At 49.9% G+C, this 25,070-nt stretch overlaps 1 protein-coding gene across 4 annotated transcripts in view; it reads left to right on the top strand.

The window, feature by feature from the left end:
• The window catches only part of MGLL (monoglyceride lipase), a 105,458-nt gene that overhangs the window by 69,977 nt on the left and 10,411 nt on the right, over nucleotides 1-25,070 (top strand). For 2 of the 4 annotated variants that reach the window (XM_081096590.1, XM_081096588.1), the window contains exons 4-6: nucleotides 2,646-2,782; nucleotides 4,040-4,150; nucleotides 13,457-13,546. In XM_081096590.1, the coding sequence (XP_080952716.1) occupies nucleotides 2,646-2,782; nucleotides 4,040-4,150; nucleotides 13,457-13,546 (338 nt within the window). The remainder of the gene's footprint in view (nucleotides 1-2,645; nucleotides 2,783-4,039; nucleotides 4,151-13,456; nucleotides 13,547-25,070) is intronic. The other 2 variants (XM_081096591.1, XM_081096589.1) reach the window with 1 other exon arrangement.

The raw sequence follows: 25,070 nt of genomic DNA, 5'->3' as shown, positions 1-25,070 counted from the left end.
CAGGAGGGAAGGGTCAGGAAGGCCATGTTGGTTGGTCCATATTTTTTTAAAAAAAGAGTGATAGTGTCTGCTCAGAGTCAGGAGGTAGGTTTACAGGCTTTAGGGTAAGGGAGACATTTGGAGGAGATGCTGAGGCAAATTTGTTTGGTGGCTGAGTTTGTGTGAAGAGGGAGTATGTCCTGTTGCCTGGCTCACAGCTCATGCTCACCCAGCCCGCATGGAATAGGCTGGAGAAGGGCTGCTGTGAGCTGAGTCTAGAGCAAAAGATGTTCCAGCTCAGACTCAGAGGGGCCATTCCTCAAAACACTAAACAGAATTACCATATGACCCAGCAATCCCACCTCTGGGTATATACCCCAAAGAATTCAAAGCAATAGCTCAAACAATATTCACACACCCGTGTTCATAGCAGCAAGCAGTATCCACAACAGCCAAGAGATGGAAGCAACCTAAGTGTCCATTGACAGCTGAGTAGATAAACAAAATGTGGTAGGTATATGCATATAGTGGCATATTATTCAGCCTTTAAAAAAAATGGGGGGGGGGCGGAATTCTGGCCCAGTCAGGGTGGCTCAGTGGTTGATCGTTGATCTATGAACCAGGCAATCATGGTTCAATTCCCGGTGGGGTCGTGCAGGAGGCAGCCAATCAATGATTTTCTCTCATCGTTGATGTTTATATTTCTCTTTCTTCCCCTTCCCTTCCTCTCTGAAATCACTTAAAAAATATTTTTAAAATAATAGAAAATTTAAAAAGAAGGAAATTCTGACATGTGTTATATAACAAGGATGAATCTTGAAGACATTACGTTAAGTGAAATAAACTGGACACAAAAAGACAAAACTGTAGGATTCACTTGTAGGAGATTCTTAGAGTAGTCCAATTCAAAGAAACAGAAAGTAGAAGGGTGAGTGCCGGGGGCTGGAGGGAGTGGAACGGGGAGTTATGTGTTCAATGCAGGTATTAGTCAGCTTGAGCTGCCATAACAAAGTATCACAGACCTGGTGGCTTAAACAATAAACATTATTTCCTCACAGCTTCAGAGGCTGGAAGTCAGAGACCAAGGTGTCAGCAGGGTTAGTTTCATTGAGGCCTCTCTCCTTGGCTTGCAGACCATCATCTTCTCCCTTTGTCCTCATGGTCTTTCCTCTGTGTGTGTCTGTGTCCTAATTGCCTCTTCTTATAAGACACCAGTCCTATTTGATTAGGGCCCACTCTAGTGACCTCATTTTAGCTTAATGGCCTCTTTAAAGGTCCTGTCTCCAAGTAGTCTCTGGGGGTTAGGACTTCAACATATGAATTGTTGAGGTGGTGGTGGTGGTGGGGGGGGGGGGTGCTTTGCACATAATTCAGCCCTTAACAATGAGTATGGAGTTTTACTTTGGGAAAATAAAAAGTTCTGGTGAAGGATGGTGGTGATGGTTAAGTGTGAATATACCTAATACCACTGAACTGTACACTAATAAATGGTTACAAGGGTATAAATTTTAGATTATATCTATTTTACCACAATACAAAATTAAACTTAATTAAATGTAATTAAATTTTAAAAGGGAAAAAATCCTCAGAGAGGCAAGGGAGATGAGGGTGCTGCTGAAAGGGTGACCGGCCTGGGCCCTGGCCTTCATGCAGGGGGCAGAGAGCAGGTGGGGCAGGGCAGCGGGAGGGTGGGAGTCCATGGGGGAGGAGGACAGGACCTTAGGAAACAGGAGGCTGTGGTCTGACCACACTGAGGTCTGGGCAGCCAGTCCATTTCAGGCGATGCTGAGTCCTCACCCTTCTCGTCTGTGCAACGAGCGTTACAATCGCCACTGTAATAGCTTCCTCGCAGAAGCAGCAGGGAGGGGCTGGGCTGATTCTCCCACTGTGTTGTGTGGCCCTGTCCCCTCCGAGCTCTTCCTTTTCTGTGATTTTCAAGCAATCGCATCAGCTGCTTTCAGCCTGAATGTGGAAGCCGCAGACGATGTGCTGTTTCTATAGAGACTTATGTCCTCCTGAGTGGGGGTGGGGGTGTGTGAACCCAGATACACCCTAAGAAAAGAAGAGGGGGAATGAACAAACAGCCCAGACAGGTGACAGATAAAATCCCAGAGGGATAGAACCTGACCCGGTTTTACTGCTGTTTTGTCGAGAAAATTTCCAGCAAGCACCCTGGACTATTTTGTGTTATGTTTGTCATAGTACCTTCTGCAGAGTGAGGTGACACTTTACCTGGTGAAAGGCTAACATGGGAACACAACTGTGAGGGTCCAGGAACTGGGAACCCCAGGAAAATGTTGAGCCTCATGGGCCTGACTCCTGGCCACTTGACAAAAAAGGGGGCTTGGTGAGTTTCTCCTTGCACCTGCCTTTCTTTCTCCCTTGAGAACGGCCACGGGAGACAGCTGGCTGTGTGGAAGGGTTTGAGGCATGGTTCGCTGTGTGATGGTGGCAAGTCCCTTGGCCACCCTGTGCCTCAACCTCCTAACTGCACCGTTGGGGGAGACTAATCCCCATGCGCGAGAGCAGTCGGGACGGGTTTAGTGAGATGACCCAGTCAGGTTCTCAGTGCAGAGTGTCTGGTAACCCTGGTGAGGAAACCGCTGCCCTTGGGCAGGAGTCAGCCCTCCAGTCACTGCTATTCTCTCGTCTCCCGTTCCTTCCAGTGGGCCACGGACAGAGCGAAGGGGAGAGGATGGTAGTGTCCGACTTCCACGTTTTCGTCAGGGATGCGTTACAGCACGTGGATGTCATGCAGAAAGACCACCCGGGGCTGCCCGTCTTCCTTCTGGGCCACTCCATGGTAAGTAGACCACAGACGATGCGGTCCAGATCAAGCTGTGGCCTGGGCAGCGTGAGAACACCGGGCTGGAGAAGGGGCAGCCCTGACGCCCTACCTCATCCCAGCTCCCCGCCTGGCTGGCACACCCCACTCTGCACTTGGAGTTCCCAGGCAATTCAGTACTCAGGAAACAGGTCAGGTTCAGAGCCCTGGAGACAGCCCAGAGAGCTCAGAGTGGCCCGTTCCTTCCCACCAGGGCCCCAGGCACCAGGAGGTGGCCCACCAGTCCTTACAGAGGAGCTCGGTGTGGGCACTGACCTTTGGTTAACCCTGCCTCTACCTCAGTGCTAATTCACAGTGAGGCTCTCAGGGCACTTCTCCCTGCAGAGCCACTTCTCAGAACGGGGGTGGTGCTCCAATCAGTGAGGAGCACACGGAATGTGCCCACACCCCTGCTGGCTTCAGAGCTGTGCAAATGGAACCAGGGACAAAGGCTCCCCATGGACCCAATTCCTGAATGGTCATTCACCATCCTTTTAACACTTTAAAGTTATAAAACCCTCTTAAAACTAACCGAGTATAAATCTTTAAATCGAGGGTCCTCAAACTGGCAGATCTTCCTCCCCAAGCCAACGTGTTGGCTGGCGGAGAATTTGAGCTGCTTGATTTTGAATTTGGGGAAACTGTTTTCTCCAGGGCAGAGCTCCCTGCCCCTTCTCACCGCCTGGCTCTGTTCCTGCGTCCCTCTGACCTGCCTGGCCCCTGTAAGCACTTGCAGTTTCAACCCTTGGTTCAAATTACCTGCAGTTTCAGCCAAGAGTCAAGGCCTCAGACCTTTAGCACTGTCCACATTTACTAAGTACCCAAATTCTGGAACCTTTACTGAACTGGGGGTGAGGGGGGTGGAGGGGGGAGTGTAGCAACCTCTTATTATCATCAGATTAAACAAAAACAACCTTTTATAAGCCTGACAGAATGGATCAGTTGGATGTCTGCCAGCTTTTGGTTTGAGGCAGACAGAGTAGGAATGTATTGTTTAACTTGCAGCCCACAGGCAGGAACCTTATTTGTATCTCTCTGAAATGTTTGCTCCTGGGGAAAAAATATGTAATAAAATAATTGCAGACCCAGTTTATCCAACATTCGATGGTGTCTGTTCCAAGGGGGACCCCCTCGGGACTGTGACCAGGCTTAGGGGGGCCTCTTCCATGGAGCCCCTTAGAAATTGTGTGCAGGTGGGAGCCGGCACACAGCAACTCTGCCCGTTTTGCATTGCAGGGCGGTGCCATCGCCATCCTCACGGCCGCGGAGAGGCCAAGCCACTTCTCTGGCATGGTTCTCATTTCACCTTTGGTTCTGGCCAGTCCTGAGTCCGCAACAACTTTCAAGGTAAATGGATTTCTGTTTCTGTGAAACGTTTGCACTTCCTTGGAAACTCCTGTAGCTGGAGTCGGGGATAAAGGGCAGAAGTCCATTTGGACAACGATCAAACATGACTGCCACCAGGGTTCTGTAATTTTCATAATCAGGTGCTTCCCACCCCCGATCCCCAAAGACAAAGGGAAAATGACTTCCTATTTATGTGTGTTTTATTAGTGAATGTTGAAAGGAGAAAAGACTACGTGTGTTAGGAACACAGCGAAATAACCTGTGTTGACAAGTCACACGCCAGGTGTTTGCTGACTTCAGCCGAAAGTGCACAGCAAGTGGACATGCAGGCTATTTGTAACTGCAACATAGGGTGGTGTTCACCTTAGCCCTCCCACATCCCAGAGCACCCCCCGCCCCTGATTCTAACCCAGCTGTCATGTCATTTTTTCTGGTTATAATGTTATGTAATGGCACATGGGTACTCCTCTTGGTTCTGGGGCTTTGAGCCTCGAGGCAAACAAGCCAATAAGACTCCTGCCAGAAGCAGAGCAGGTGCCTTCCTCCCTGAGAAAGGAGAGGAGCAGGGCTGCTTAACTGCGACTGTGGGCTGTTGACATGTGATGGACCTGCCCTTGAGGGGCATGAAGTTTGAGAGAGATAATAACCTAACGAGAGTAGAGAACCCCCAACCTGTGTATCTCCAAAGAATGCTCCATCTCACCTCAGTGCTAGGTGGCACTGCTGCCTCCTGAGCCAGCTCCTGGGACTCTCACAGGAGCATGAAGGGTGAGGCGGTGGGTCACAGGGCCAGGGGGAACTGGGCAGCCATTAGCCCCTGTGCTTACCCTACTTTCCCTGGCCTCCCCATCAAATGACAGCAGGGTCGTTTAAATCATTGCCTTAGCTCAGATGCCTTTGATGTTCTCCTGAGGACCCCAAACAGAGGAACACAGGACAGGGAGTGAAACCTTGTCAAAATGTTCTCAAACATTTCCTGTAGCCCACAGCCACAGACTTAATCCCTAGACATGGGCTGGCAGGTCCTGTGTACCGGCTTTCAGTTAGGTACCGAAATGTCACCAATTTCAATGAGAATAGGTTGGGCAAACGATAAATCTGGAATCATCTGATACTTTAACCAGAGAACAATTTACTTAATTTGAGGAAGAGGAGAGAGGGCTAGCTCTTTTGGACTTTGCTTGGTTTTAAGGAAATCACCACTGCCTTACTGAAATCAACTGGCAATAGTACATTTTAGTGCTGTGTGGACAGCAGTGGAGGCGGGATCCACGTGTGTCTGCCATGGAAAAAAACAAGGTCATCCACAGAATCACAGGTGGCCATCTAAGTGTGCAAAAGGGGACACCATCTCCTGGACTCCTCCCACCGTGACTGTGCAGAACGTGAGCCACATCAGTCAAGTAGAATAAGCAAGACCAGGGTCACAGAGGAGAGGGAAGTTCCCTCTGCCGTCCATGTGCTGGGAGTCACCTGCCTGAGACTTACTCACCTCAGTGAGTGCCAGGCATGTGCTGAACTTCTACACGCATTATCTCACTTAACTCCCGTCATCAGCCCAGGGAGAGGTCACGACCTTCACGTGCTGGATGAGTGACTCTCCAAGATTACACAACCTGTGTGATGGATTCGAATCCAGGGTTGTACTCTCCTCATCTAGGGTGTTTCCCCATCGGAGAAAGTGGATGTCTTCTACACTGGACGCTTTTCCTTAGAGAAAAGCCAGGGGCTGTGGGGCTTTTCAGATGATGCACACAAAGGTCATGGCAGCTGAGCCCTGAGATGGAGCCGGCAAGGTTTCCTCCCAGAGTCACTGGTGGAGGCGGAATTTCTGGGCAAGGCTACAAAAACGTGACCTTTCAGAGCCCTGTGCTAATAGATCACCTTCTCAGATCAAGGGCCAGCTGTCCCTGGAGGGGTGCAGGTCCTGTTGACAAATAGATTTCCTGTTGCTCTCAGACCTGAGGGCACGTCCTCCCCACCGTGGATTCTGTTGCTGCCTCTGGCTCTTGGGCAGTTCTGACTGATAGAATCTTTGATTCATCTGTCTACCCACCCCAGATGACTTGATCACCCTGCACGCATCTGGTCCTGTCTGACAACCTTCCAGAAAGAGTCTCATTGAACCTTCTTTTAAATTTAATTTTTTTTTAAAGTTTTGTATAATACATTTACACGAGGGAAGGCTCCCTTCCTAGTTTGAAGGTGGGCAGCCAGAATTACAGAGGGAGTGGATGCATCTTCTGTGGGCACACATACACACTCCATTTGCTCCTGTTTTACACAAATGGAACGTGCTCCCTGCACTTTTTTGTTTCATTGTTCTCTCTTGGTTGACTGATTTGTTTTTGTGAGTTTTGGGTTGAATTTGTCTACTTTGCAGACAAAGTGCTCCTCCCATCAGAATAGCAAGAGGCCCCCTGTGGGGTGAGCTCTGGATTAGGGGAGGCCCTGCTGAGGGGTGAGCTCTGGATTAGAGGAGGCCCTGCTGAGGGGTGAGCTCTGGATTAGAGGAGGCCCTGCTGAGGGGTGAGCCCTGGATTAGGGGAGGCCCTGCTGAGGGGTGAGCCCTGGATTAGGGGAGGCCCTGCTGAGGGGTGAGCCCTGGATTAGGGGAGGCCCTGCTGAGGGGTGAGCCTTGGATTAGTTGAAGCCCTACTGTGGGATGGGCTGTGGATTAGGTGGTGCCCCGCTGACCAAACTTTGGGCCATTTATTTGCAGTGGTTTGCTCTTATGGGCCCCAAAGTGGACAGATTGCTGTAGACCATCTCTTGCTTAGAAAATAAGGCTCATGGGGACCTTTCTGAGGTCAGTGGCACTGTCAGGGGCCACAGAATGCAGAGCCTCATGACTCCTCGGGCCTCATAACTCCTCACCCAGAGCGCAGCTGAGGACTTTTCAAAGGTTTGTTTCTTGGCCCAGAGTTCCTGCTATAGAGATTCTTGAAATCATTAAAGCAGGCAGCTTGAGATCTCAGACTTCTCAGTACAGAGGGTCATGTGAAAGGTGGCATAAGACTGTTGACATAAGAAATGTCTAAACCTGAAGAGAATTTCTATGAATTTATTGGAACCAAACTGATGACATATGCTGGAGCACAAAATGTCAAATGCTCCGGAGAATAGCAGTTTTGCCGTTTCTTTTATGCATTTGAAATTAAAGAAGGAACCTAAGGAATATTATATGGAGGTCGGAGAAAGCAAGGCGGGGATCAGATTACAGGATCAGATTTGCTGTCTTGGTGGTTTATCTGAGAAGGAGGGATGTGAAAGGGGGCATTTCAAAGGTGTGTTAACCTAGATGCACAGAAACAATGGGCAAGGACTTGCTTAAAGCAGAGCCTTTTAGTGAAGAAGGTATATTCCTGGGGAGTGACTACCCACCATGATCTGTCCAGTTAGGAATTTATAAGATCACCGTGCGAGGCTACTCTCCATAGAACGCCTTTTTTGTCACATCCCCTACTCTGAAATGTGAGAATCCCAGCTATCTCTTCCCCCCTCCCCTACCCCCGACCAATCCTGCACACAGCTGGTTTTACCCCCATGCTCTGTTTTCAACAGGCTGGGTTGAGCAGCGGCTTCTGGTCTCCAAACACTGTGTTAAGAATGTGGTTGCACAAGAGAAATGAGAGCAGGAGAAATTTAGAAACAAAAATTCAGTGCATTAGACCAAGTCTCGGCTGTTTATGCGGCCATTTCATGGGGATTATGCCCTGGGGAAGGCAGGGCTGGAGTAAAACCAGAAATAGAGGGGAAACCTTTGGCTGCCCAGATAGGAGGATGTCAAACTCTGAGCTAAACTGGGATCTCCTCACCTGATCTAGCCCAGGAGGATACCCAGGAATGTGCAGCAGGCTGTAGCACATCTCCTTTCTCTGAGAGTCCCTGGGGTCAGGGACGAATTGCCCTGGGCAGAACTGGGATCAGGATGGGGCTCAGCCTGCTGGGAGGCTAGTCTTCAAAATGACCTTCCTGACTATTGCCTGGAGGTTGTCTCCTGGGGTCCAGGGTCAGATGCAGGAGCCAGCCCAGTGTTTCCAGATGCTTCCACTCCCCGCCAACCAGGGCACCTGGCCAACTAGGGAGAAGTGAGTGGCCACTATAAACCTAGCACGCCTTGGTTGACGTCCTCTCCATTCATCCTAAAAGGAGGGAAACTTATTCTCAATTTAGACAAGGAAATGAGGCCCATTGTCTTGCACAAGGTCAACTTGAGCACCAGCTCAGCTAGCGATTGTGGCAGGATGCTCCCTTTCACCCCAAAACCTGCCCAAATCAGGTCTCCTTAACTTTAGCCCACTTCCCAAGTGAATGTCACTCATCTGTTTTTAATCACCATCATCCAGAGCCATCGGAGCAGTGGGGGTGGAGGGGTAAGGTGGGGTGTTGGGGACTTGCTCTTTCAGACTTCAAGTACAGTTAGATCCAGGAGTTAGGGACCTAGCTGTGCTCATGAATTTGGCAGCAGCAATGCCCCATGAGGCATTGTTACCTCTGTCATACAGGCACCTGCTCTCTAATAGCTGGGGGTTCAAACGTCTAGACTTAGGACTTGGGGAAGGAGTTATGGCTCCAACACATCCTTGGGGAGCCCCGGCAGTCAGCAAGTGTTTAGTCCTTCCCCGGGGCTCACCAGAAATGGCATGCAGGGCTTTCTATTCTCCGTCTGCTGAGGGTGCACTTTCCCTCCTGAGACAGCTGGGCGATGCTCTGACCCTGCACGATGCTACCCCCACAGAGGGCGTGGAGTTCTAGCCTCCAGCATAGGGCAACCTGCTGGAGCCACTTTAAAAGGTAACGATTGTAATTACGTCCCTCATGTCAAGTCTCATGAGCAGAAGCTTTAAAATGATCTTAAGGGGCCATTAAAACCTTCATATCAATAAAGGCATTTGTGCAAGTCACTAGTATTTAAAGTGATAAAGTGATGAGCCTGCAGTTCACCCCAGAAGGCCACAAAGGCATGTCAAGGACATAAGACACATTCCAGTCTCTTCCTCCTCAGGAGGAGAACCTCGTTTCTGGGGAGCTGTCCTCTTGTGAGTGAAATAATTTGGGGTTTTAGCTCTGATGTGACATTTGTTGCAAAGCTGCAGGTCACATACTTTTCCTACAGTCTCCACTCTGAATAATGCCAGCATGTGCTCACTCCTTCATCAACCACTGCCAATTTCTTGAGCTTCTCTTGGGGCCAGAAGCCCACAGGTCAGTTAGGGACTAGCTCTGTGGGAATCAGGTCTCGGGTCACCTTCCCAGCAACCCTTCAGGTTCTTTTTATTATCCCCATTTTAGAGATGAAGAAACTGACGATCATAGACTTGCTTGGGGATGCAGAACCAGAGGTCTGGTGCAGATCTGCCTGGCTCCCAGTCTGAGTCTGATTCATCCACTTCAGCACCTCCCTCTTCTGGGCTTGCATCCAGCGACTGTGTGTCCATTCATTGTGGGTCTCAGCTTCCAAATTACCCTGAAGCAATGAGACCGGGGTCCCTGTTGAGTTGGTGTCACTGAGATCTCTGTGGTTGCACAACCCTGACTTAGCCTATTGGGGACATGATGATGGCGGCGGTCTCTCACGTCAAGGGCAGCCCATTCAGTGTCATCCTCTGCTGAGCTGGATCTGAGGCTCTCTCCACACTCCCGTAGGATCATCTGAAGATTTTGGTAGAAATGGTATAAACAAAGCTGAAAAGGGCAGCAGGGAGAGGGATTGTCTTTGGCAACTATTCAATGCATCCTTGCTCCTGCGTCCTTCTTGGATCCTTTGTGGGGAAGAGTCTAAGCACCTATTTTTTTTAAGCTGTGACATTATTGTCATCAAGAGGTTTGCCTCTAACCAATTAAGTCCTGTTAGAAATGCGGTTTGGAACTTACTATGCAGATTTAGAAAAAGAGCTGAGAGTCAGGGCCATCCAAACATCTCTCATGGTGGTACCTTCAATAGGGCAGTTGTCCCTCCCAAGACATCTGTGCCCCTCCCCTCCCACCAGGGCGGGTCAGGAACACTCTACTCTGGCTGCACTTTGGAATCACCTAGAGAGCTTAAAAAACACTGATTCCAGCGCCCCAGCCCACTCAGAATCTCTCGGTGGGACCTGGGAAGAGGCCTCTGTGATGCCCCCTGAGAGTCCTGGTGGTGGGAGGCGCACAGCTGCACACATCCACTGGCCAGCCACCTGCCACCTCCAGTCCGCAGCATGATGTCCTTGCCATGTCTCCTCCTGCTTGTGCTCCGGGCAGTAGGCCATGGGCCGCTACAGGAGTCCTCACCAGGACTCGGCTTCTTGTACTTGGAAAGGGGGGCGGGGTAAGGTGGCCAACTCATCTGCCATTAATTGTTGCCTCGAGGGACCAAACCCTCGCACTGATCATTTTGTGTAAAGCAAATGCTTCTCCAGAAATGCTCCTCCTCTTTTCATATTGTCATCAATATGACAAGCTCTTCGTAAAAGCATCGTTTAGCTGCAGGAAGTTCCCTGTTAAGAGAAAGAAAAGACGACTGGCTCAAGGAAAGGGCAGAATAGGTGTCTCCCTGTAACTGTCTCCCGGAGGCAGTCCTTCCTCGCTTTCAAGTCCCCTCACCACCCCGGAGAAACCAGAGCAGGGATGGTTCCAGCCACAGCATGGCCTTTTCTGATTCTTTTGAGCCTAAACTGTCAGCATCTTCCCCTGGAAACAAAGGCCTTGGCACTTCGGGATGTACAGGTGTTGGTTTAAGAAGTTCAGGAACACGGATTCAAAGGTGAAGGTCAATCTGCCTCTTCACAAATGGCCGGCTCTTGTGAGCCCAGGTCCATGCAGAAGCAGGTGATGAGCAACAAAACATAAAGTGTTGGCAAATGAGAAATCTCCTGGTGGGCTTCAGAGAAATGGGATGAAGAACTGCGCGGTGTCTCCCCTCGGTCCTGTTGCAGGCTGAGGACCGAGTGCTATGTCCCTGCGTCTTTTTCTGGCCGAGCTGATCTGGAGGTGGGTAGGTAGGAGGCGGACTTGCAGGAAAACAGCCGTGTCCTTGAGAAGGCCATGCCGAAACAAGCAGGCAGGCAGGCCAAGCGGGGCAGCAGGGTCTGGAGACTGACGGTTGCATAAGGTCCTAGCAAACACAGTCACCCCTCAATTCCTGGGCGTGGCAGGGTCACATGTAGAGTCAGCCGTCAGCCCTTGCGTCCTCTCAGGAAGCTGTGGGCAAGAGTCATTGAGAACAGCAGGATGTGTAGAAGTCAGGATACATTAAGTTTTTTCCTAATAGTGTTGCCCTTGGTGGAGGAGATAATCCCTAAATGTCCACCCTCCTTACACCATCGGGGCCCAGTGCAGGCTGCACCGCTGTTGCCGCTGCCTCTCTGTGCACCCGCAGTGCACTTCTTATCTGTTGTGTTTTCTCTTTAGTAGAAATGTTTAACTTCTGAAAATACAGATACCAACTTCTGAATTTAGATTCCCAGAGGAGCCCCTGGTTCCTGGAGGTCACAGCCATGTGATCTTTGTTTAGAAACACTCGGGCCCTTGCCTTTTGTAAAGCTCCCAGAATCCTGAGTCCCTCTGGTTCCATACTTGTTCACAACCCCACCTTGGCTCTTGAACCTGCCCAGTAGACCATGTCCATTCCACGAGGCTTCAGACTGCGTGACTGACTCGAGTGCTAACCTAGTGTTCCAAGTTGGATTGCCTTACATTTCTATGCCAGACTAGCACAGCTCAGCTCAGAGCCTGGCAGTAGCACCTAGCACATTGACGGCAGCAAGTCGACAGGCATGGGGTTTACTTGCCTGGACACCAGGCTTGGGGTGCAATGACCTACAAGAGTCTTAGAGGCAGGAGACCGCCATCCTTGCCCTGAAAAATGGAGAGTTGCCACATGAATTTCAGAACAGAGGTGTGCATGTGTGTTCTTTTAGGAGCAAAGCCCTGCCTGGTCCCTGGCAGTGCGAGGCTGTATCATGCGTGTACAGCCTGAGGAATGGGTCGTGTTATAGCTCGAAGTGTGAAGGGAGATGGGGCAGCACAGCAGTTGTGTCACCATGGAGAGTGTCAGTGCCTGCTGTTCTAGATAATCCATAGGAAAGGTTGGTTTCTTGGTTGCATTCATTGGGGGGGGGGGGGGAGAACATAATGAATGCTGGTGGCATAAAAGGAAAGAGTGGCCTCGCCCAGACCCTTGCCCCCTTTCCAGCTGAGCTCCTGGTGTGGTACTGAGCCTCTCTTTTCATGTCTGTTAAATCAGGATAAACCCTCGCCTCACAGCATCTGTGTCGAGATTAAAAGACTGGGCATCTATGACTGTGCCCGATGCACCAAAAGATTGTCACTCAGTAGATGCCAGTGCCCCCGCTCCCTACCAAGGGTACTGAGGAGACATCACTTAGCTCCAGGACATTCGCTCTCAACATGTGCTGAGAATTCACCGTTTGCCACCTTCCGTGTGATTCTAATTTCAGCATTTCACAGCTCACTTTTGAAATAGCATCTTTCATCCCTGCGTGTCTGTGCACAGTGCAGAAATGAGAACAGTCCCCTCCACAGGCAGAAGCGTGAGATCCAGGTTCATGCTTTTCCTGGGTAAACACAAGACCCAGCCTGAGAAATGGGGTGGGGCAGGAAGGCCTGTACCTGCATCAGGCTCAAGTTCAAGGAGCATGTATGAAGCACCTACTGTGTGTCTGATGCTTTTGCACCCAGTGGTTCTCCTTGGCAGCTAAGGAAACAGAGGCTCAGGGATGGTCAGCTCTGTGTCCACAAGCATGAGGCAGCACAGCCAGGAATCAAGTCAGGTCTCGCTCCCTCTGCCACACATCTGGTCAGGCTTGGTGACCATTTCTGTTTCCCTCCAAGAGAGACCATGACAGTCGGCAGATTCTTTCTGATCAGAGCAGGCTCCTTTGGCTACACTCACGGGTGGCTTAGGTGATTCTGCCCCTGCTGTGTGTTTTTTAGAATCTTCTGAGAAGTGGCTGGTGCAGAAGAGCTCATCCAGGCAGCTCCTGCGAGTAATTCAGAATCCCCACTGATGAGTGATTGCGGGGAGGGCTACCACACAGAATCGGGAGCAGCAAAAATAGACGTGGCATTCCCTCCGACAGCCCAGTGACCACCTCTCGCCCACTCCCGCAGGATCTGAATCAGCCTAACTCAAGGCTGTCTGAGTCAGAGCAGAGAGAGTCCTAGTGCACGCAGCCTTGGGAAACAACCCTGGCTGGTGTTCAGTTTGGGTGTCACTTTCCTTAATTTGCTGTAAACTGTCCTGTGGGCAGAGCTGGGCATGGATCCCACTGCACTCACACCCTTGTTTTCCTCCCTGGTTAGGTCCTTGCTGCGAAGGTTCTCAACTTTGTCCTACCAAACATGTCCCTGGGCCCGATCGACTCCAACGTGCTCTCTCGGAATAAGACAGAGGTGAGAATCTTTCTGAAAACCAGGGGGTAGCTGGGGCTGGCGAGGGTGTGAAGGCAGTAGCCCCAGAGGGAAATCTAAGTGTTAGCTCTGTCTGTGGCATGGTGCTGCCCTGTGGCCGAGGCCCTGAAGGAAGTGATGGGGACATGAAGGTGCGGGGGATGCCGTCTGGCTTCAGGATTGGGAGGGAAGGGATACTCGGTGGTGATGCCTGAGCTGTGCCCTAAACGTCAAAGAAGCTAACCAGGTAAAATTGTGTGCATATCAGCCAGGTCTCTTTGGGTTGTAAGTGACAGAAACTTAACTCAAAATGCTTTAAGCACATTTAAAAGTGAAATTAAGCAAAAGTGAAATGTATTGGTGAATATACTAAAGGCCTCGGGCATGGGTGAATCTGGGGGCTCAAAATTCTTGTTCACCATCCATTCTCCCAGGTCTCATATCCCCTACTTTGGCTTCATTCCCGACCGAACTTTGCCCAAGTGGAGGCAGAGATGGTGCTGGCAGCTGTACATGAGCCACCCCAGTGGAAAGGTAGCTCTTCCCAAGAATAGTCCCAGGGCTGATTCTTATTGGCTGATTGTCCACGCCTGGGTTACTTGTCCAGGAAAGGGGTCAGTGTCAACCCCGCCCAACTTCAAGGACCGAGTGAATGGGAGCGGGGTGAAATTGGGATAGAGTTTCAGAGGACAGAAGAATGGATTCAGGCCAGGCCAAGTGCCCTGTGGGCTGTGGGAGTGGTGCAGGGCTAACAGGGAATCAGAGGGAAAGGTTCAGGTGGAGGAAGCTGCACACGTAACGAGCCCTGGTGTGGAGAGAGGACAGCCCCTTTGCAGAACAGCCAGTAGTTTGGTTCAACCACATGTAGGGCAGCAGGTGAGAGTCGAGGACTAAAATGAAGTCAGATTATGAGGTTATCCAGGAACCCCATCTTCCAGGGGCCACTGCCCTGCCAGGAGTATGTTGTAGCCCCCTGAGCATTGTGGCCTTCTATGAAAGCAAAACCAGAAAAAGGAAGAGAGAGGAGGGGAGGGGAGGGGAGGGGAGGGGAGGGGAGGGGAGGGGACAGGTGGGGAGGGGAGGGGAGGGGCAAAGAAAGAAAAAGAAGATAAAAGCAAAGCCAACTGAGAGAAGCTTAGAAGAGGCAAAGTGGCTTTGAAGAGATAAGCTGGGAGGCTGTGCCATCAGTGTCATTGCCTATGGGACCAGGCAGGAAGGTCAGCATGGACAAAAGGTCAAGATCAACAATGTGGGCTCTGGCCAGTGGTAGAGCATCGGCCTGCACACTGAAGGGTCACAGGTTCCATTCTGATCAGGGGCACATACCTGGGTTACAGGTTCATTCCCAGGCTGGCCGGGCCCATGGAGGAGGCAGCCAATCCACGTGTCTCTCTCATCTGCCTCTCTCTCCCTCTCTCTCTCTCCCTCCCTCCTTCCCCCTCTCCCCGCTCGCCCCCCTCCTCCCCCGTTCTACCCCCTCCTCTCCCTTCCCCCTCCCTCCTCCCTCCCTCCTTCTACTCTTTCTAAAAAGCAGTAGAAAAAATATCCTTGGGTGAGGTTTAACAAAACAAAACAAAACAAAAAAGATCAACAGTGTGCCTGAGACACTGGGTCTGAGCAGAGTTCAAACCCCCAGAAATTGGGGTTCATCTATTAAGACACCGCTCAGTGAACCAACCCCCCTCCCAAAGTTTAGTGCAAGGCCAGCACCTGTCCTGCCTTTGATTGGGACTCAGTGCTCCATACACAGGTGGGTGCATGTGCTCACCCACCAACGCAGCCCCAGATGGCAGACTGAGGCTCTGCGAGAATGGAGGACTTGCCGGGTCATCCACTGGTGGGATGAGCCTGAGAGCTCAGGTGGGTGTGGTCCCCAGCCCTGCCCTGTCTGTGGGACAACAGCCCCCTGCAGACTTACAGCCAGTGGACAGGCAGCAACCTGGGCCTCTGGAAGACACTGGAATTATCTTCAGGATTAAGCAATTCATTTTGCCACCTTCTGCCTCAGCTTCCCATTTGCCTCAGGGATTTGAAATCATGAAAGCGGTGGCTTCCTAAGGACCCTGTAAAACGGAATGGGCACTCTAGCTTTCCCCGGTTTCCTTGGGATTTGAGCAGTTGGAGTTCAACTTTATTATAAAATTGGACCTCCTAGGCCTCCGAGAGTCACTTAGGGAGCGGGCAACTAAATTCGAATCGCCCCCAATGTGTATAAAGGAGACATTCTTTTTTTAACTTTTAAAAATATATTTTTCTTTATTGATTTCAGAGAGGAAAGGAGAGGGAGAGAGAGACAGAAACATCAGTGATGACAGCGAATCACTGATTGACTGCCTCTTGCACATCCCACAATGGGGCTCAAGCTTACAACCCAGGCATGTGCCCTGATCAGGAATTGACCCTCCTGGTTCATAGGTCAACGCCCAGCCACTGAGCCACGCCAGTCGGGCTAAAAGAGACGTTCCTGATCTGGCTAAAACTCCCAGGCTTCCAGGGCCAGGAGGTCCTTATGAATTAGGCTGGTGTGAGGCTCTAAGGCAGTGGTTCTCAACCTTCTGGCCCTTTAAATACAGTTCCTCATGTTGTGACCCAACCATAAAATTATTTTCATTGCTACTTCATAACTAATGTTGCTACTGTTATGAATTGTAATGTAAATATCTGATATGCAGGATGGTCTTAGGTGACCCCTATGAAGGGGTCTTTCGGCCGCCAAAGGGGTCACGACCCACAGGTTGAGAACCGCTGCTAAGGAGTGGTGGAGCCTGTAAGGAGCCAGAGGCTATCAGATCCACCTAAGTCATCCGCAGTCAATTTTAATTTAATCTAAGTTTTAAAACCCACAGTGCCTCCCAAACCCACGTCTTGGGGCCAAAATTGACCAGGGTCAAAGAGTATGTGAGTAAAGGGAAAGAATGTGTAACTCCAAAAGGCAGTTCTGTGTGTTGAAAAGGCACAACTTTAGGACCCAGAAAACCAAAGGCAAGCATATGCTGTTTGATTTAATCCTGACATGAATTCGACCAACATTAACCTCATTTCACAGAGTGGAATGAGGCTCAGAGCTTAAATAACTTGTCTCTGATTGCACAGTTAGTCAGGGGCAGAGCTGGGATTTGAACCCATTTGATTCAAAAGTCCATGTTTGGGTGCCTCTTTCCAACTAGTATTTACAATGATTATGCTCTTTTTTCTGTTTTTATTTTTATTTTTTAATTTATTGATTTTAGAGAGCGGAAGAGAGAGAGACAGAAAGGAAGAGAGAGACAGAAAGAGAGAGAGGGAGAGAGAGAGAGAGAAGAGAGAGGTTGCCTCCTTCATGTGCCTCAACTGGGGATGGAACCCAAAACCTGGGTATGTGCCCCAACCAGAGAATCAAACTTCCACCTTTTGGTGTACAGGACGATAGACGCTCCACACCGGCCAGGGCTCTTCTTCCTGTTTTATAATTACTGGTCCACACAGCCTGTGGCTGGAGGCCATTGCTCTGTGTGCAGATTCGCTTTGTGATGGGGTTCCCCACCTGCCGGCATCCTCCATAATGGCGCCGGCTTGAATGTGCAATCTCTAGTAAAACCAATTATTTTTGCTGCAGCTGTGCTAGGACAACAGTGGGTTAAGAGAGAGGGCCCTCCCTCTGAGATCTTTGAGAGGAAACATCCAGGTGCAAATCTAGTCATTTATCTCACCACCTGAAAGAACTTGAGCATAAAGGAAGTGGGGGGCGGGGGTGGGGGGTGGGGAAGAGATAATGAAATTATTCCAAACCCTCTTTGTTTAAAATTAGAAACTCCCAGGGTTTTTATCTCATTTTTGAAATAGTGGAAAATTCCATTGAAGGCCTTAAACACACAGAAGAGTCAGGTGTGAATATACAGCACAGGTTAACCCTTGGGATCTCGGGTTGCATGCCCTTATGGATCAGGTTTCTGACTGGTCAGGTAAATGGAGTGATTCTTTAGAAACACTAATGGTCTTGCACAGTTAGTCAGGGGCAGAGCTGGGATTTGAACGTTGAATAGAACATTGGCCTGCGGACTGAAGGGTCCCAGGTTCGATTCCGGTCAAGGGGCACACGCCTGGGTTTTGGGCTCAATCCCCAGAAGGGTGTGGGAGCGTGCAGAAGGCAGTCAATCAATGAATCTCTCTCATCATTGATGTTTCTATCTCTCTCTCCCTCTCCCTTCCTCTCTGAAATCAATAAAAAATATATTTTTTTTTAAAAAGGAAAGAAACACTAGTAAATGTCCCTGCTATGAAGACTTAGAGGAGGGAGGTGGTTGGTGGCTGGTCAGCAAAAGCTGACCTCCTCTTGGAATGGATAGGAGCAAGCATTGCCATTCTCGGCAGAGAGAATTCGCCTCTCACATGTCCAGCTCTGAGTCTCCCTTTCAACCTTGTGCTGAGCTTTAAAAATAGCAACGCCCAGAGGGGAATGTGCTCAGAAAAGGCACCGCCTGGGATCTAACATCGGGGTGTCTTAAGGCACAGCTTTCCCTAAGATATTTCCCATGGAGCCCTGCAGTGATAAAAGCCTCAAAAGGGAAGAAACGTTTGCCTAACGAGCTCACTGAAGCAGGCCCTCGGAGGACAGCGGACGGGTGCAGACCAGGGGGTGGCGGATGGCAGGCACTTGGGGAGGCTGTCTCTGGGGAAACAGGCTGCTTCTGCCACTCGAATGTCAAAAGCAGGGTGTTTGTTTGGGGTTTGCTGTGGCAAGTATCCTCACAACGCGCCCAGGACTATTAGCATGATGCCCTTCACCAGCATCATCAGCATCACTTCACGCTGCCAGCCCTCAGATGCACCTTCTCCTGGCCAGCATGGCCTCCGGGAGCAATGCAGAAAGTGCGTGGATTGTCTCAGCATAACCTGTGCTCGATGGCTGCACCCTTCTTCTCTGTCAGACTAACCCTTTGGTCTCCCGCAGCTCCAAGAAGACAGTCTGATCACCAGCATTTGCATTTGTGAAAGCTTGGGCCCAGACAGGGCAAGTCACTTCCCCGTGGTCACACAGCTACTAAGTAAGGATTTGAACCTAAACCTCTCTGCTCCCAGCCAAGTGCTCTTGGCACCAAAATGCTGGGAACAAAGAAGTTGCTACTCAGACATTTTTTTTGTTTGTCTACACATTTAGAGTCCCTGATCAGAACACTGGAATGCTGACATATTAATCATTTCGTCCTCGGAATGTGCTGAATCCCTCCCACTCTGAAAAGCCTTGAATGCTCCTAATACTTGTCAGGCCAAGGATGTGGGTGGCAGTGTGTGTGTGTGTGGGGGGGGGGGGGGCGGGGGCGGTAAAAAGGGGAGTTGCTCAGAGTCTCCACCTGCCCTCACACCATACCATGGCTGACCATGCAGTTATGAACAGAATGAAATGCATTGCTTTCTTTCCGAGCTTCATCCTTTGGCCTGGGAACTGGGTGGAAGCCGGGAGGAAGAGATGCTGTGATTCTGAGTACCCCCTTCCACTGGGGACAATGCACTGTTTCCATAGTGAGGTACTTGGTCTTCTAGAGCCAAGTCTCTGTTCTCTATAAATACTCTGGGATGCCCACCAGGAGTATCCTAGCTTGTTTATGTCACGCTGGCAGGCCATATGGTGAGAGCTGTGAGGAGTGGCCAACTCCACTTCATTTCATTTCTATAAGTGGGTGCCACTCCAGACCCCACCCAGTGTTTGAGATGTGCCAGGGTTAAGGATTCAGCCCCCGCTTCCCTGCAGCCTGCAGGTCTCCCACCCACGTGCCAGTAGCTGTTGCCCATGACTCTTGAAGGCTCCTGCCAAGTCTTGGAAAGCTGGGTCACACTGAAGCTTTTAACTAATTATAACCACAGCTAAAGATAGGCCCAGCTTCCTCTCCATTCCCGGGACCTGGCCTGTCCCCTCCGAGAACTGGTTATTAACTGTCCAGTATCCCCAGCTTGGCTAGCCAATGTTATCTCACTACTCTCCATCAATCATACTGTTACCAAATCATCTCCCAGTACTGGGGCTTGTGTACCTGATGTACTTGTAAACTAAACCATTGAGACACCAGCGGTTGGAGATGGAGAAAGGTTTGTTCAACTTGGCCAAAGCCAAAGTACAGGAGAGCAAGATCTTTCCATCTGTCTCTCTCTCAAAAAGCAAAAGTAGGGAGTTTTTATGCAGCGAGGGAGCCTGGAAGGGGGAGTTCCCGGGAACAGAGAGAGAAGTCTGTGCTTCTTTAGTCACAGATAACATTCTGTGCAGCCAGACTTCTGGGCGGCGGCAGCTGGTCGCGGCTACCTTGGAGACATTCTTTCCTTCTGCAAAACAAACTCATAAATTCTCCTTGTGGCCCTGGAATTATTTCCTCCTACTTGACAAAGAAGCTGTACATCAGCAACACAAAATTACATTGTGAGAACAAGGGGTGCTGGGTGGAAGAACCAAGATTCTGCAAAAGATCGCATAATTGTGCTTCAGTCACGTTAGCTGTAAAGCAGAAACTAGACATCGTGTGACTGTTGCCATTGTTGAAGCTATTCTTGTTTTGTGCTTAACTAACTATATTGTTCTATTATCTCAAGCAAAGTCTACTTTTTTTTTAAGCACCTTTCCTGGAACTTGCTTTACAGGCGGCCCTTCAGAACATGGCTAACACTGCCTTAATCTTTGTACGTTATGTGACAGCCGAAGCCATTGAAACATTAGTGAAAGCCTGTGCCCATCTATCTAGATTATGTGATCTAGTACCTAAGCATGTTTACTGTTGGAGGTCGGTCTCAATACTTCATATTCCCCACTGGAGACTTGTCCATTTGAGGCAGCCATCACTTACTAAAGCCTTAAATAAAAAGTAACGAGCCATTAGAATGTTTCTGCAAGTGCACAGCTCCATGTGGGGACAGCTGACAAATGGCTCTGCCTTGGTCTTGTGCCCTGAAAAGTGGGAGCTGTTGATCTTTCTGTCCCCTTACTCAGATGTTTCCTGCTCCCAGCGCTCCTCCGGCTGACTCTGGAAGAAGCAGCTCGGAGCACGTGAGAGACAGATTCCTGAAGTCAGTGACTTTAATAGCAGCAGCAAAGCCAGCGACTCTCTAGAGAGACTGTCAGGGTTCACATGGGAACACAGCCTGGGCAAAGCTCTCTCAAAGGTGCCATTGGATTAAACCCCCATTTACATGAGGATCCAATGCAACTGACTGGCCAAGGCTTGAATAAATGGCTACGCCAGACCCAAGCCCCACATGGGCCTCTGACCACAGGGTCTGCCTGCCACAAGCCTGCCCAAGGGCTGTATGGCTCCTCCTGGCAAAGGGAATCATAGTAAAGAATGAGAAAACATTGTGGGGAAAGGCGAGGTCAAAGCCAGCCTTTTCCTCCAATTTAATTATGGAGATTTTCAATCTATAGAGAAGTTGATATGGTAGTACAGTGCACACCCATATGCTCCTCCCCAGGATGCACCCATTGGGAATATGCTGCCATACTCCCTTTATCTATGATTAAAAATTAAAATATAAATACAGATACAGATTTTAAATCTTTTAAAATGTATTGTCGTAAGATATACAAAACACAGAATTTGCCGTCTTACCCATTTTTAGGTGTACAGTTCAGTGGCCTTAAGCACATTCACATTATTGTGAAACCCTCACCACCATCCACCTCCAGAACTTTTTATCTTCCCAAACTGCAACTCTATGCCCATTAAACACAGACTCCCTACCTCCCCTCCCCCAGCTCCTGGCAACTACCATTTTGCTTTCCGTTTCTATGAATTCAACTATTCTAGATGCCTCATATAAGTGGAATCATACAGTATTTGTCCTTTTTTTTTTATCTTTTAAGGATAATATCCTCTAGATGTATCCATGTGGTAGCATGTGTCAGAATTTCATTCCTTTTTAAGACTGAATAGTATTCCATTGCATGACTGGACCACATTTTGTTTACCCATTAATCCTGTTGATGAACACTTGCCATGCTTCCACCTCTTGGCAATTATGAACAATGCTTCCATAAACTTGAATGTGCAAATATCTCTACGAGACACGGCTTTCAATTCCTTTAGGTTTATATGCAGAAGTGGGATTGCCTGATCGTTTTGATTTGTATTTTCCTAATGATTATTGATGTTGAGCATCTTTTCACATGCTTGTTGGCCATGTATAAAACTTCTTTGGAGAAATGTCTATCAAGTACTTTGTCCACTTTTTAATCAGGTTGTTTGATTTTGTTGTTGTTGTTGAGCTGTGGGAGTTCTTTTTGTAAAAATATTTTTTTAAGCCCAGCCGGTGTGGCTCAGTGGTTGAACACCAGCCTATGAACTAGGTTCGATTCCCTGACAGGACACACGCCCAGATTGTGGGCTCAATCCCCAGTAGCGGGTGTGCAGGAGGCAGCTGATCAATGATATGCTCTCACATCGATGTTCCTCTCCTCTTTCCCTCTCTCTCTGAAATCAATAAAAATTAATTTTAATATCCCATCATTATTCTCTATTTAGTCCACGTTCTGATTTCCTTAGTTGTCATCAACCTTGAAGACTTGAGAGCATATGATCTTGCTGTTTGTGACCAGCAGTTATGCAAGTGGTCCTGCAAGATGCCAGTCATTCTTTCTTTTTATTTATTTATTTATTTATTTATTTATTTATTTATTTATTTTTTAAATATATTTTATTGATTTTTTACAGAGAGGAAGGGAGAGAGATAGAGAGTTAGAAACATCGATGGGAGAGAAACATCGGTCAGCTGCCTCCTGCACATCTCCTACTGGGGATGTGCCCACAACCCAGGCACATGCCCTTGACCGGAATCGAACCTGGGACCCTTCAGTCCGCAGGCCAACGCTCTATCCACTGAGCCAAACCGGTTTCGGCATTCTTTCTTGTTTCTCTTGTTATTTATTCAATCCCCGGGCCTGTGAAAAGGTAGCCATAGCTGGTGAGGTTGGGTAGCGAACGTGACAGCTGCTTTCTTCTTCCCTCGGTGACCACTCAGGAGCTACGTCTGGGCCCAGGGCTGCACCTCAGAAGCCTCCATCCCAAGGAAGCGAGTGAGGTTGACTTTCAGCCTCTCTTCTGTTGTGAAGACCCTCAGCCCCTGAGAAGGAGGCCCAGAGCCCTGTGGCGGGTGTGTGCAAACTGCCTGTGCCCACGTGTCCAGGGCTGTGACCCACCAGGGTGCCCAGGAGTTCAAGCTTTAGTAGCAAAAAGTAATCGTAGGGAAAATGTTCGGTGATTCACATACCCTCGATCACGTGACAATTCATGTGTATAAGGTGATCCTGATCAATCTTCTTTATATCCAAAATGGAACTGCATCATCCTTCTTTCTGATGATTCTTGTCTGGCTCAGGAATTTCTGCCACCCGAGTTGGGCGCATGCTCTGGCAGTCATAGGGGGAACTCGGGCCTCTTGGTACGTGGAACTTGCTTTGCTCCAGCGAACCAAGGAGACTTTCTGTCAAGTCAGGCAGGGCCCTATCTCCCCTTTGCCAACCTGCAGGCAGCGTGCCAAGTCAACAGACTTGGGCCAGGCCCCAAGATGGAGGCAGAGACACCAGATAAGTCGCCCTGTCTTCCGAGGTCACAGTCGGAGGGGAGAAAGGCACATCAACCCCTCACAGAGGACAGAGAGGCAGAGGGCTTTGTGGGAAGAGCAAGAAGGCCCTTCCGGACCAGCTCTCCAGCTCTGTCTCTTGGTACCACCGTGTGACCTTGGAAACCACACTCATGTCACGGATGCTCAGTTCCCTTGGGGACCTAGGGTGCCGCCTGGCACAGCATCCACCCTGGGCAGACGGGGGCTGTTGTTAACAGCCGTTTGTAAAGAGGTGTCCGCAAAGCCACGGGGTCCTGGGGAGCCAGGAGCCGGTTTCACTGCTGGTGTGGGCACCTGCCATGGGAGGAAACACCTGAACTGCACCTTGAAGGGAGGTGGGGATTTGCTGGCAGACAGGAGGCAGGGCATGGGAGAGGGCATGCTGCAAACTGGGAACAGCAGGGACAGCCCCCAGTCTTCAGGTACAGAAGCTGAGCATGTGAGAGGAGCGGAGCCGGGATGGCTCACACAGTGTCCCTGGGGAAGGCCAGGGCTTCCTGGAGGAAGGGGCAGCTAAGCTCAGTGTCAGAAGAGAGGAGAAACTCCAAGGGGAGCCAAGGCAGAGGGGACAGCCGTGCGAGGGCGCAGGTGCAAGGGTGGCGGGAGTGTTGAGGAAGGAGGCGAGCGGCGGCTGGAGCCCGTCACGTGTGGCCTTGCAAGCCGCAGGGAGAGTGTGGACCTGACCCTGCAGTGTGTGGGCAGCCCAGCAGGGTTCCCAGGTCCAGGGGAATCTGGGTGCAATGTTCAGGGCGTGGCCAGCTGGGGGGAGAATTGGTCAGACCCAAGAGGAGGGGACACATGAAGAGAGGAGCAGGCACTGGCCACACAGCAGGCAAGGCTGCTTCCAGTGCTCAGCATGTTTCCTATTCAAGCCGATTTCTATGCTAAATTATTATTTGCATTTAGAATACTCCACAGGCTTGACATTCAGGAGAACACAGCCCAGTGAGCCACAGGGAACAATACCTAACGGCTCCAAAGAACTTACCTTCGGGGGTGTGTCCTCTTTCGTGCCTAATTAGTCTTTGTTGAATGAACTAATGAGGGGCCTTTTCTTCTAAGGCCATGGATATCATCCCCATGTGAAGAGCCCCTTTGCCAGCTGTTGGCCAGGGAGCCCGGTTCAGAGGTTCCCAGATGCATCTGATCTGTGCCAGGCTCCCAGGGCCCGGAGGTGTTTCTTGTTGGGCTGGGATAGAGGAAGGTTGGCTCATTCATTCAGCCGGTATTTACTGAGGGCCTCCTACATGAGGACACAGCAAAAGTAGGACAGAGCCCTGCCCCAGGGGCCAACCCTCCAGTGGAGAGATAGGCAGGTGCACAAACCCCTGGGTGAGGGGTGAGGGGTGAGGGGAAGGCTTGAGAAGGGCTGTTAGCGAGGAGAACTTGGGAGAGTCAAAAAGGCATCCCTGCAGGTGTGAAGTCTGAGCTAAGGTCTGAAAGAGGAATAGATGTTAATTAAGTTAAGAGCAAAGGGCTGGAACAGCCACTTGTGATGGGCAATGGAAACCACAGTACATAGGAGAGGATTTTCTATCATCCAAGTCTTTACACAACAACTTGCCATTCAGAACAAAGGTAGGAAATGAAGAGATTGCCTCTGCAAAGATGATCAGTGTCGGGCTCTTCCGGGTCTCTAGGTTTTAGAGCTCACTTGGGTAGAATCGTTGTGCACTCTCTCCAGGATGCCAGAGCAGGCTCTCTGGTTTCTCTGTGGTAAGAATAGGTGGATTAAGAAAGATCTAAACAATGGAGGAAGGAGATGGGAGTCCTGGGATGGGCTCCAAAGCACAGGTGGAAGGATGAGCTTCCATAGGAAAAGGGAGGGTGTCAGAGGGAAGGAGGGTCAGGAAAACCCAGCTGTAGACACATGTAGGTCCCTGAAGGGAAACTGTCGGAGATCAGACCTGCTGGGCTGTATTTCTCTGTGAAGTGGTAAACAGTGTCA

Source organism: Myotis nattereri, assembly GCF_964212035.1.
Source record: "Myotis nattereri genome assembly, chromosome: 8".
In the NCBI taxonomy this organism is placed as follows: Eukaryota; Metazoa; Chordata; class Mammalia; order Chiroptera; family Vespertilionidae; genus Myotis; species Myotis nattereri.
The sequence above is the reverse complement of the archived record's forward strand: the minus strand, read 5'-3'. Positions and strand labels throughout refer to the sequence as shown.